Genomic DNA, 13,037 nt, shown 5'->3' with positions numbered 1-13,037 from the left:
ACTCTGCTTGTCCTTGAGAACAAGCCTCTTAGAGCCCAGGATCTTTGAAGGCTTGGTTAAATTCTCAGGTCCCATAGCCTCTCAGTAAATTGGCAGCCCCAGAGGCTGAGGTTGATTTCTCAGGTAGACACTCCTTGTCGCCTAATGTGCATTTGTCCCTCTTGACCCTCCTCATTGAGTGAGGCTGACACGTCGCTACACTCCCTGTGCTCAGAGACCTGAAACTCAATTACTAAGGCCTTACGCAGTGCTGATAAGGAGAGCAATGGGAGTCATCGGTAGCAGTGTTGGGCCTATCTGACTAATGAGGAAATGAAAAGTAAAGGAGTGACCTCCTGGACTGGGAAAAGGCTTTTTCCAGTCGGCTTCGGTCAGCAGGTGGTGAGACAGCCCGCACCAGCGGCCGGCAGTCTCGCGCCCCAGCGCGGCGCCTGCAGGAGGGCGGGGCCGCTCCGCGTTCCTCCGTCTTCCCAGAAGCCGCCGCGCGCGGCCTGGCTCGCATAAAAGGGCCGGGAGCAGGCCCCGCCCCCGCAGTCCGACAGCATTTGGCTTCTCTCGCCTTGTTCGTGTTCAGGCTGCTCCGCAGGCCGCGCCTCTACGCTCACTCCCTCCGACTGTAGTTCCGTTCCTCAGGAAGGCTACTATACAGGCCTTCGAGGGCCCAGATGCTCCCAAGGCCTAGGGGTGTGGTAATGTGGTCGCCACGGGGCTATACCCGCAGGAAGCGGGCAGGCCAGAGGCTCAACCTAACCCCGGCGCCGGACCTAGTCCCCCCCACGAAGGGGAAGGCCCCGCCGGGTTCTGGTCCAAGGCTAGCACACTGTAAGCCCACCGAGCTGCCCTGAGGGGCGGGACCCGGGGAGGGCAGGCAGGGGCAGCTGGGCTTCGGGCCCAGGGACCCCAGAGGTTGCTGAGCAGGTTATCAGGGCTGTTGCCCTGAAACGTGCTGTTCTCTCTCAGGCCTAAAGGGAAAAGGCAAAGCACACGGTTTGCCGAAGATCGCAGAGAAAGTGGAGCGGAGCAGGCGGGGAGCTAGCGGTTCTGGCCCGCCTAGGTGCGTAGCCGCAAGTAACAGCCCCATGACATCTGGCTTCCTTAGAAAACTTCAATCCTAATATTCTGTTAGTGGCCTCTTATTCTAAAAGTCAATGAAGAAAATAAGTAGAATACTCTGATTTCACTCTTCTTAGAACATAGACCCAGAAATTTGACTTCATAAAGATTTGTTTAAGAAAAAAAAGGAAAGGAAAGCTTGCCAAGTTACCTAAAAGCAAGTGAGATAAAACCTCCAGGAAAACGTTCGTAGCGTTATTTGGGTGTTGGTGCAACTCATTCGTTCTTGTCCTTACTTCTTCCTAAAGATGTATTTAAAGACATCTATCTGTTCAGATTATGAGCAGTATGAACAGAGACGTGGAGGGTCAAGTACGAATGGTACAAACTGATTGTGTTTGTTTGTTAGCACTCAGTTAAGAGTTACAGGAGAGAAAAGCCTGCAAGAAAATAGCACTGAAGAGACCGAGGATGGGAAGATTGCTCCACTGAGTGTATGTATGATTCTTCTGTAGTCCTTGGATACATTTAGTGTACAGATCAGCAGTACCTGATATACTTCCGAATGAAAGACTAAAATGATCTTTGTTCAACAGAAACTACATTGTTTTCTTGTATTTTTATAAACACCGATGTGCCTTTGGACAAGGCCTTGAATTCCTGGTTCAGGTAGATTCATAGCCTTTTCCCTCCTCCCTTTCCCTTGACGAGTATCGGAGAAACGTACTTCCCGGCTAATTTTCTGTGTGACAGATACAAAATGTTACTCAATAATTCCCTTACATTGGTAGCACTTTAACATTTGAAAGCCATTTTCACATTTTCTATTTGACTTTCCATTAGCAACTAGAAACATGATTCAGTACTAAGGCTTCAATACATTACAGAGCATTCTAACGTTCATTCATTAGGATATTATATAACTTCTTGATGTACTATATTTAATATAGATTCTGTATAATATTTTAAAGCTGTACAGCAGTAATTTAGGAGAAATTTAGATTTTAAAAGTTGCTTGATACTCATCTGACATTAAACTTGTATTAAATCTATATTAAACTTGGTAGTCAAGTTCCAGATTCTTAGCCTACATATTCCTCTATAACATGTTTTTGGCAAAGGACAGTTCCAACACAAGGGATTTTTAAAAAGGCTTTTACCCCCGGATTTTAACAGGATAAAGTGTTCTTTGTAGATGACTTCTACTATGCAAAAAATTTTTTTAAATTTCAAATTTTTGTATATTTTTTCTTTTCCTTTTTTCTGTGCTTTTTAAAAATTTTCAAATTGCTATATTACTGAATATTCTCCTAAAATTAAAGTTTTAAAAAATATGATTTTTAGTATCTTCATAGTGTTTTATCTTGTAGATAGATACACTGTAATTTGTGTAACTATTTTCCTGTGGTTGAGAGATTGAGATTGTTTTCGTGGTTTTGCTGTTGTAGATATTGGTAGACATCCTGCTATAGACATTTTGTGTGTATTTGTGTATACATCAGTTTGTTACCCTAAGGTAAATACTTTGCTGTAGTTCAAGTGTTGTATCACATTTAAATTTTTTGATTCATGTGGGAAAATTGGCACTATCTTACCTGATACTTAATTTATGAAAGAAGAAAAGTAGCATGTTGTTTTACTTTCCATTTTTTTGAATGCTAGTGAAGTTGATACTTTTTTTCTCAAGCTATTGGCCATTTGTATTTCCTTTTATGTGTGAAATGTCTATTCCTTATATATTAAAGATAGTTATACTTTTACACACATGTATATAACAAATATTTATAACAAATATTTCTGTATTCATTTGCCTTTGATTTTTTCTAGTATTTTAAACTTATCTATTAATCTTTTCTTTTGATTTATTTATTTGCCTTTACTTTTAGAGAAAAAAGCCCTTCCTCACTAGGGGATCAGAAAAATGTTCACTTTTATCTTCTATTTGCTGATTTATCCCACAATACTTAGTTGACTAGTAAATTGTCAATTCGCTAGATATGTCCATAATATTTTAATACTTATTTTTGAATTTAATATTAAATGTCAGATTACATCTCTGATTAATAAGCTGAAAGAATCTATTATATGTGTGAAACTGATATACAAAGTTGACATTAGTTTTTCATTTTCAAAATAACCGAAAATCAATTTGATGTACTATTATAATATTAAAAATTCAATCTCATAGTTTGTGTTGTATCTTTAATTCTTATTCCACATAGGAGTCAGTGACTGATGAACTTCAGGTTGACAGTAGTTCATCAAATAGTGAACCAGTATCAGGTAAGACTGTCAGATGTGAATTCCCTTGGCTTTCTGTCTTTCTTCCAAATATAAGCATCCATCTGTATCTCTCATCTTCTCATCTCAGTGGAAGAGGTGTCTTTCCCCTTGTCCAAGGTGAATCCTTCTGACTCTCCTTGAGACATCATCCTCAAAGCCTTCAAACACATGCCAGTAAGTGTGAAATTACACTTGTGATGAGTGCTACAAAAGAGAGATTGATTTGAGTGTAATTAATTGAGGTTAGTTAGAGAGATTAGGGAAGGCTTCCATGAGAAAATGGCAATTGACTTGAGATCTGAAGGAGAGTAGAAGTTAACTAGTAAAGAGATGAGTAAAGAGAAATCCAGGCAGAGGGAACAGCATGTACAAAGACACAAAAATGGGACTGAGCACTTATGTGTTCAGTAACCTGAAAGAAAAGGCTAGTGTGACTGAATACAAGGAGTAGGAAGAAATGTGATTATAAGACAAGATTGGACAGACAGTTAGAGGCCTTGCATAGCCTTATAGTCTATGTCAAAGATATTGAAGTTATCTTCGGAGCATCAGGAAGCCATTGAAACCTTTTAAATGGGGAATTATATGATCGCTTTAGTTGCAGTTTGGCAAAAGGACCAGAAAGAAGCAGGAATGGATGCAAGGAGACCAGTTAGGAGGCTATTGAAGTAGTTTAGGGGAGAAATAATAGCACCTTGTGTTAGTGTGGTGATACTGGAAAGAAGTGGGCAGATCTGATGGCTAGTTTAGGGAGTGTAATTGACAAGATTGGGCAAGTAAAGAGTGAAGGAGATGGAGGTGTCAAAGATGACTCCTGTTTCTGGCTTGCATAACTGGATACAAAATTGTGCCATACACTGAAAAAAAATCTGATTTGAGGGAAAGACCATGAATTCAGTTTTTAATATATTAAGTACGAGTGCCTGTAAGATGATTAAGTAACAATGTCAAATAGGCAATTGATATGTAGGGCTGGAGATTGAAATTTGTGAGCCATCTACATACGAGAGATCTTCAAGAAGTTCATGGAAAGATTCATATTATCTTTTGATTCTTTTTGAAGTACTCTCATATTGGTATGATTGATTTTTGAAAACAAGAAAGCATGCTATCAGCACACCAGAAATGCAGAGGAATTCTTAAAAGCAGATGAGATTAAATTGATAAATATATCAAGAGCAAAGGAAAACCACTGCAGATGTAAGAGTAGCTCTAGGGATACTCCAAATTCTTAGTCATTAATGCAAAAAACTACAGTAGAATACCTGGTCTCTTTCTCCTCATCCCCTTCTTATATTGCAAACACTGGCAACTACCAGTGCCTGCTGCCAGGATAAAACTCTGAGAACTACTCCCAAGCAAAGTGAACTATTAGTGGTTGGCTTCTAAGGGTCATTGTTGGGACAGGATTGAGTGGCAGAGGAGAGTCTGAAGAAACTTCTAGTTGCCATAGAGATAGCAGAGGCAGAAAAAAGTAAAAGAAATAGGCAGTTCTTCTGCTTGTTAACTCCAGGAGAAAGATACAGTATGGCTCTCTGAAGCAGGAATTCTGATACAGGAGACTTCCAGTGTGGACACTGGCCAGACAGAACAGTGCCCCCATGTAACTTACAATACTCAGAAAATACGGGAGGATATCCCTACCTGGAACATAAGTTCCCAGAAAGTCTCATCACTCTTCCAAAATCTTCAGAGGCAGGCTACTGTTCTAGAATTTATACACTACCAGGCAAACGGAGATTCTTGACTACTGATACAAATGAGGCAACCAGGAACAGCCAAACCTTTGAAGAAAACCAGTGCCATGGAAAAGAGGCAACAAATGCAACAAATAGAAAAACTAATATCTGAAGAAATGGTAGAAAATGTTAAATATCTTTTTAGAGACAGGAGGCTACTGAATCCATAATATAACAGGTTGCTATAAAAAATAATTATAGTCCCTGGAAACTAAAAATATCAGTTAAAAACTCAATAAACAAGTTAAATATTGGAATGAATTCAGCTGAAAATCAAATTAGTGAGCTAGAAAATAGACTAGAGAAATATTTCCTAGAATATAGTGCAAAAGAACATAAGAGGTGCTCAAGAAATGCTTTTCCTTCCTTCCTCTCCCTTCTGTGCCTGGCTAACTTCTACTTGTTTTTCAAAAATAAATTCAGGAGCCATTTCTATTGAGGTCTCTCCTCTCTTTCTAGATGAGGAGGTTAGCCTGATAGGTCTGTGGCACTCTGTATAGTACTGTCATGGGACTCAAAACAGCAATGTAATTTGTCTGTCTTTTCCTCTTGGCTCTAAAGCCATTGAGAATTAGCACTTTTATCTTCCTCTCTCATGCTTGGGGCATAATACGGTTTCAAATGCTTGTTGAATGGGTCTTGTACTGTATTTAGAGAAAATAAACCATTTAACCATAATAAGCAGTATCTGCTAAAATTGTAGTTTGTTACTAGATTTATCAAGTTTTCATGTGAAAGATATAAGGAAATAGAAAATAGACTATCTCGGGCCGGCCCGTGGCTCACTCGGGAGAGTGTGGTGCTGATAACACCAAGGCTGTGGGTTCGGATCCTATATAGGGATGGCCGGTTTGCTCACTGGCTGAGCGTGGTGCTGACAACACCAAGTCGAGGGTTAAGATCCCTTTACCAATCATCTTTTTAAAAAAAAAAAAGAAAATAGAGTGTCTCCAACTTACAAACTGCTTGTATTCTAAGAGTTCATTTGCTAATTCATGTTTGAAACTTGGAAGACTTTTTCCCATAATAAAATATTGTTCTTATATTATTTTTTTATTAGCATATTCATTATTTCAAATCATACGTGTTCTTTAAGCCCCTTATCCAATCTCTCCCCTTCCCCATCCCCCCTCTAATAACCATAGATTTGTTCTCTCAATTTGATAGGTTAACTGTTCCTTTGGTAGTTTGTTGCCTACATGATCTGTCCAATATTGTGATCAAGTTCTCCCCTATTATCATAAAGCAGATGCTTCTTCCATTACTCTGGAGTATGCTTTATGGAGAGAGAGTGCCTGTTCTTTTCTTTTTTTTTTTTCTTTTTTTGGTCTCCGCTAGTACCTCTCTTTGTGTTAATGCAGTTGAGTCTGGTGTGCCATCTGCAGAGTGGCTGTGACTGCTGCTAAAGAGATGAGCTGCTTTTGCGGCAGGCATGGCAATTGCAGTGGCTATGATAGACTACCTATGTGAAAATGGTGTTTTTGGTGTGCTCTTTACCTGATCATGGCTGGCTTCAGCTTCCCCCAGCTCCAGTCCTCAGGACTCCAGCAGGGCACTGGGGTGGCGGTGGCAGCTTGCCTAGTTGTGGCTGGGTTTGGCTTCCCCCAAATCTATGCCTCAGGATCCTGTCTGGGCCCTGAAGTGGTAGCAGCAGCTTGCCTAGTTGCGGCTGGGTCTGACTTCCCCCAGATCCATGCCTCAGGACCCCGGTTAGGTCCCAGGGTGGTGATGGCAGCATGCTTAGTTGCAGCTGAGTTTGGTTTCTTAAAAGATTGTAAATGGTTAAGTTTTGAGCAGCCCACAGTTTTATATTTAACATATGATTAATTGTTTTAATTCTGCCTTGAAATCTAGTAACTTTGTAACATGTTGAAAAAATTAATTCAGGTTTTTATATTTAATGTGGAAGATTGAACATATACATTTACTTCTCCTTTGTGAAACCACACTAAAATATCAATAAAGTCATAAAAGGGTGTGAAGCTTCAAGGTGGAGAAAGAGAAGGGACCTCAGTTGGGAAGAGATAATCAATATAAGTTTGGAATCTGGAAGGTAGATGAATGAATTGTAATTGATTTAACAGACCTAAAAAAAAAAAAAAAAAAGCTGAAAGCTAGGTGCTTAGAGTAGGGACAGCCTAAAAAGCAAACTGGCTGAGGGTGTAGGTTTAGGAATTAGAGGCATCACATATTCCTGAAGGGATGGATATAGATAGTATTGAAAACAGAATTTTTAGAAATCTTTAAAGTAGCAGTTATATGCTTTGATCCCTTCCCCAAGACTATGTAGCCAGGCAACTACCCTTGTTCCCAGTCTGACAGTCAAGAGATATTGAAGTGGAGGGACTGGACTCAGGGGTGTTAGGTACTGCTCATTATAGGGATCCTATACTGAAGACTAGCAGTGGTGGAAGAGGGAAGGGAATTAAGTGACAGTCTGTATACTTAGTGGTGAAACCCTTGGACCTCTTATCTCACTCAGACAAATACACCCTGACTAGGAGACTTGAGGATACGTTTTTTGGAAACTTCTCTGCCCAAGAGAAGACCTATATTCTGGCAATAATGGCCTAGTCCCTTTCTAAATTCCCTTTAGTAGAGCTCAACTTTTCCTAAGTGCCATTTGTGATGCATTTTTAGTGCCTCATTCTTGAACCTTCAAGAATTATCAGACATTTGAAGAAAACATTTAAAATAAAAGATATACCAAATAAAAAGAAACTTGAAGTACATAGACAATGCAAAGAAAAGAAACCTTTTAAAAAGCCAGTTTCATTAATATCCTCAGGGTGATGAAAAATGTTGTGTACGTGAAACAAGTTCAGGCTAAATTTAAGGAAATATTCCAGAAAGGTGAACAAACATCAAAGAGAAGGTAAAAGATAAAAATAGTGGCAATGGTGGCACAATTCTGAGTATACAGAAAATCCCACTGAATTGTACAGTTTAAAAAGGTCAGTTTTAGGGCTGGCCAGTGAGCTTAGTTGGTCAGAACAAGGTGTTATAACACCAAGGTCAAGGGATTGGATTCCTATACTGACCAGCCACCAAAAAAAAAAAAAAAAAAAGGGGAGTTTTATGGAATGTGAATTTTATCTCAATAAAGCTGTCATTTTAAAAAGAAAAACAATTAGAAGAATTCTAACATTTGAAAAACAGTAGTTTCAGACATTAAAGAGTAAATAGAAAGGAAATTATTCAACACATAAGATTTTTAGAATTTTTTCTGGGATTAAAAATGGTCATGAGTACACGTATTGAAAGAGGCTTTCAGATTCTGAGCAGTATGAATAGAGATATGGAGAGCCAAGTTCAGACAGTGCAAACCAATTGTGCCCATCACAATAAATTATAGACCCACACTAAGATATATAATTTTAAAATCCTTAGGATAAAAAGGGAAATCCTTCAGTCTTCCAGAGAAAAAAATAATTAGCTGTAAATAAACAATCAAGGATATGAATGGTGTTGGACTTCTGAAGAGCAACTCCAAAAGCTAGAAGATGATGGAAAAATGCATTTAAAATTCTGAAGAGAATTGATTTTTCAGAAGAAGGGTTGGATCCCCACCCAAAATTTGATTTGGATTTTAAGATTATGACGTCATTCACACACCAAGGAGGGTATGGAAAGGATTGTTGCTCATATAATGAGTCTTTCTGAAGAGAAAGGCAGCTCTCAAGCAGGACTGAAAATAAGTTGAGCGAGCAGGGAAAGGAGACTGGCCTAGGGTTTTTTGGTGGTTCTAGGGCAGGACCAGGATGAGATTTCCTGTGTGTGTGGTTTGAACTTGCTGCCATTGCCAAAATATGGAGCTTTCTTGTCAGCTTGCCCAGATGGGAGGCAGATTGGGAAGAGGGAACACTGAGGTTTGAAAGCTGTCACACATCAAAAATGAAATTAGTCTCTTGAATATACTAATGTAGAATTCTGTATCCAGGCAAACTATCACTCAAGTATGAAGATAGTATAAAGAAATTTTTAGACAGGTCTTCCATGCACATTTTGCCAGGAAATGAAGGAGACGCTCAAAAAAACTAGGGAGTAAATCAATAATGAAGAAATCACTAGATCTAGGAATCAAAGCTGTAATACAAGAAATATGAGAAAGAATTTCTCAGGATAGTGGTAAAAGGAAATCCCAAAAAAATGCATTGTCTAAAGACAACTAATCCAAATTTGAGCAAGTGGACTGAGATCTACAATAACAATACTTCTTGAAAAAGGAGGAGGAGAAAAAGGAGGAGGAGAGGAGAGAGAGAGAAAGAGGGAGAGGAAGGGAGGGAAGGAGGGAAAACAACTAAACAGATAGATAACCTGGTGTTTTTGGAAGTATGGAGAGGAAATTTACATTTTTTGTGTGTAGTTGGGATGAAATAGTGATATGTACCTAGAAAACTAATTTTAAAATTAGGTAATAGCATGTCCTTACTCATAAGTGGGAGCTGAAAAAATAAACAAAAAAGAAAGATACAACAATCACAGTAATTTGTTGAACTTTCAAAAGGAGAGACAGAACTGAGGTCACCAGAGGTGAGAGTGTTAGCAAGAAATTGGTAAAGGGCCACAAAAAGTGATTACATTTTGTAATGTTGAACATACTAATTATCCTGATTTGAGGATCACATATTGCACACAAGTATTGATATTCAGTGCTGTACTTCACAGATATTTACAATCAATTATGTTTTAATAAATAAAATAAATAAATAATTTAAAAATTAGGTAATGAATAACTCAAAGGAAAAACAAAAACTTATACATGGCTCAGTTATGAATATATTTGAATTGTTTAATAATATAAATGTTGAATACTTTTAATTTAGAAATATGAAGGAGATGACTATCAAAAGAAAGAGTTAATAGAGTTGAAAGTAATTGTCTTTAGAGTGAGGGAATTATGATGAAGTCATATGAGACAGATTGCAGTTTTTGTTATAAGCCTTGTAGAATTATTTGGCTTTTTAAAGATGTATAGTATAATTTTATGAAAACGTAATTTTTAAAGACATTTACACACATTTCTAACTGTGACACCAAGAACACCCCTCACACTGATACAGCATGAACATTCATTTATTCTTTTATTTATCTAACTATCCAGGTGACTAGTACAGGGCTGTTCTTATTTCTGAGCCTGGCTTGAGTTCTGGGGCTTGGTGGAAGGGATAGCTTTGTTGTGAGTGGTATTCATGAAATTTTGAGAAATGGAAAGGTAGACAGATATAACATGTGGGTGGGAAGGATAAAGACAGTGAGAAGATTAAAAGTTTGCAAGGAAAGGGACAGAACACTTTAGAGCAGTTGGAGAAGGGGAAGCAAATGGTGCTCAGAAGGATAACCTACCTCTGACAGCTGAGGAGGTGAAGAAGGATGGTAGATTGGGTCAATCAATTTAAGTGTTGCAGTGGTGGCCAGAGGAGGTGGCCAAATAGGAAACAATTCTCAACTTTAGCAAGGGGGTTGGAATAGGAGAAAAAGTTATTATGAGGTCAGGGGAGGAAGGACAAATAGTTAGTTGTCTCAGGTAGATAAGAATGAGCAGATAAGACATAAGTCAGCTGCAGGGCAGGGGATAATAGATTTTAAGAGCAAGCCTCCCTTTGATCCCTTACCCCCACCCCACCAGTTTCTATCAGTGTTGACCTCTATCTTGTCATGTTGGAAGTGTTTAATAAATGCTATCTAAATATACCAGACTATGTTTTCCCTTTTCTTATTAAACCTTCTGATTCTCCTCAAATTTTAGTACTACGTTCTACCCCCATCATTTATTGGACAGTTCTTCATTCTAGTTCACTCTTCTAGGCATGACTTTAAAACCTCTGAGTCTCATGGATTCTCTGTTCAAATATTTTGTCCATTTTCTTATTGAGATGTTTGTTTTCTTATTATTGAGTTTTCAGAGTTCCTTATATTCTGGATTCCAGTCCATTTGCAAATGTTTTCTCCCTATCTGTAGCTTATCTTTTCATTTAAAAAATCCCTTTGGAAAATAAGTTTTAATTTTGAGAAATTCTAGTTTATCATTGCTATTGTCTTATGAGTTATCCTTTTCATGTTATATCAAAGAAATCTTTGCCTACCTCATTGTCACAAAAATTTTCCCTTGTGTTTTTTTCTAAAAGTTTTATACTATTAGGATGTACATTTAGGTCTGTGATCCATTAAGATTTAATTTTTTATATAAAGGAAGGTATGTGTGCACATTTTTTGTTCTGTTTTGCTCTTGCCTGTGAATATCCAGTTGTTCCAGCACAATTTGTTTAAAAGACTATCCCTTCTCCACTGAATGGCCTTCACAGCTTCATCAAAAATCAGTTGCTGGGCCACCCCGTGGCTCACTCGGAAGAGTGTGGTGCTGACAATACCAAGGCCACGGGTTCGGATCCCATATAGGGATGGCCGGTTTGCTCACTGAGTGAGCGTGGTGCTCACAACACCAAGTCAAGGGTTAAGATCCCCTTACCGGTCATCTTTTAAAAAAAAAAAAAAAAAAATCAGTTGCTTACATATTTGTGAGTTTATTTCTTAGCTCTCTGTTCAGTTCCTTTCCTAGACTGTGTTTAGGCTTCTTGTTTTTTTAGATGAAATGACTAGAATCACTCTTTCTTGAAATCTTGAGGATTCAAATTTGTAATCTTAAGAATTCAAGTTATGCTTAGTTATATACCAAGAATATAAAATTGCTTCCACATACAACTAAAAAAGCATAATATTGTAGGCCGTTTTGCTTTGAATCTTAGGAAATAATTCTATTTTTGATGTTGATAAAGTAAGAGTTGTCCTTTCTTGGAACCTTTATACAGTGTTGGTGGGATTGTAGATTAGTCAGCCATTATGGAAAACAGTATGGACGTTTCTCAAACAACTACAGACAGAACTGCCATATGCTCCAGTAATCCCACTACTGGGAATATACCCAAAGGAATGGAAATCATCATGTCGAAGGGATACCTCCACTCCCATGTTTATCACAGCTCTATTTATAATAGCCAAGAGTTGGAACCAACCTAAATGTCCGTTGGCAGATGATAGGATAAAGAAATTGTGGTATTAATGTACAATGGAATACTACTCAGCCATAAAAAAGATGAAATTCTGCCATTCACAGTAGCATGGATGAGCTTGGAGAAAATTATATTATGTGAAATAAGCCAGGCACAGAAAGAGACATACTGCATGTTCTCATGCATAAGTGGGAGCTAAAAATAAACAAATAAACAACAGGAATAATAAGTTGAGCTTTCAAAAGGAGAGAGCAAAACTGTGGTTACTAGAGGCAGTAAAGTGGAAGAGAGGGAAGATAGTGAGAGATTGGTTAATGGACACAAAACAGGTAGATATGAAGAATAAGTTCTATTGGTGTACAGTTGAGGTAGGCATCTATAATTTACAATAATTTACTGCATGTTATCAGATGGCTAGAAGAGAGATTGAATGTCCTCATCACAAAGAAATGATTAAGTTGTGTAATGATGAATATAATAATTACTCTCATTTGACCATCATACATTGTATACATGTATTAAAATATAACTGTACTCCAGAAATATGTATAATCAATATGTTTCAATAAAAATTTTTTTTAAATAAAATTAATAAAGAAAAAAAAGAGTTCTTTTTTCACATTCTTGCCAGCATTTGTTATTTTTTGTTTGGGTTTTTTGTTGTTGTTGTTTTTTTGATAATAGCTATTCTAACTGGAGTGAGATATTATCTCATTGTGGTTTTTTTTTTATTTTTTATTTTTTTTATTTTTTATTTTTATTTTGTCAGTATACAATGTAGTTATTGTGTCCCATCACCGAAACCTCCCTCCCTCCTCCCTCTCCCCCCTCCCACCCAGATGTGTCCCCTCCATTTTCTTGTTGTAAGAACTTCAAAAAAAAAAGTTATGATTGTTAAATCTTCCTCTCCCCCCCCCCCCGCGCTGTTTTTTTTTTTTTTTTTTTTTTTTTT

The 13,037-nt window shown here is 37.9% G+C and overlaps 1 protein-coding gene across 1 annotated transcript in view; it reads left to right on the top strand.

Annotated features, from left to right (window-relative positions):
* Positions 1 to 692: 692 nt before the first annotated feature.
* LOC103590060 (probable GPI-anchored adhesin-like protein PGA55) overlaps positions 693 to 13,037 on the top strand; it is a 79,640-nt gene continuing 67,295 nt past the window's right edge. The window contains exons 1-4 of the mRNA XM_008572180.1: positions 693 to 798; positions 961 to 1,054; positions 1,463 to 1,547; positions 3,276 to 3,336. Coding sequence (XP_008570402.1) covers positions 693 to 798; positions 961 to 1,054; positions 1,463 to 1,547; positions 3,276 to 3,336 — 346 coding nt within the window. The remainder of the gene's footprint in view (positions 799 to 960; positions 1,055 to 1,462; positions 1,548 to 3,275; positions 3,337 to 13,037) is intronic.

The sequence above is a fragment of the Galeopterus variegatus genome, unplaced genomic scaffold (assembly GCF_000696425.1).
Source record: "Galeopterus variegatus unplaced genomic scaffold, G_variegatus-3.0.2 Scaffold762, whole genome shotgun sequence".
Taxonomy (NCBI): domain Eukaryota; kingdom Metazoa; phylum Chordata; class Mammalia; order Dermoptera; family Cynocephalidae; genus Galeopterus; species Galeopterus variegatus.
The sequence above is the reverse complement of the archived record's forward strand: the minus strand, read 5'-3'. Positions and strand labels throughout refer to the sequence as shown.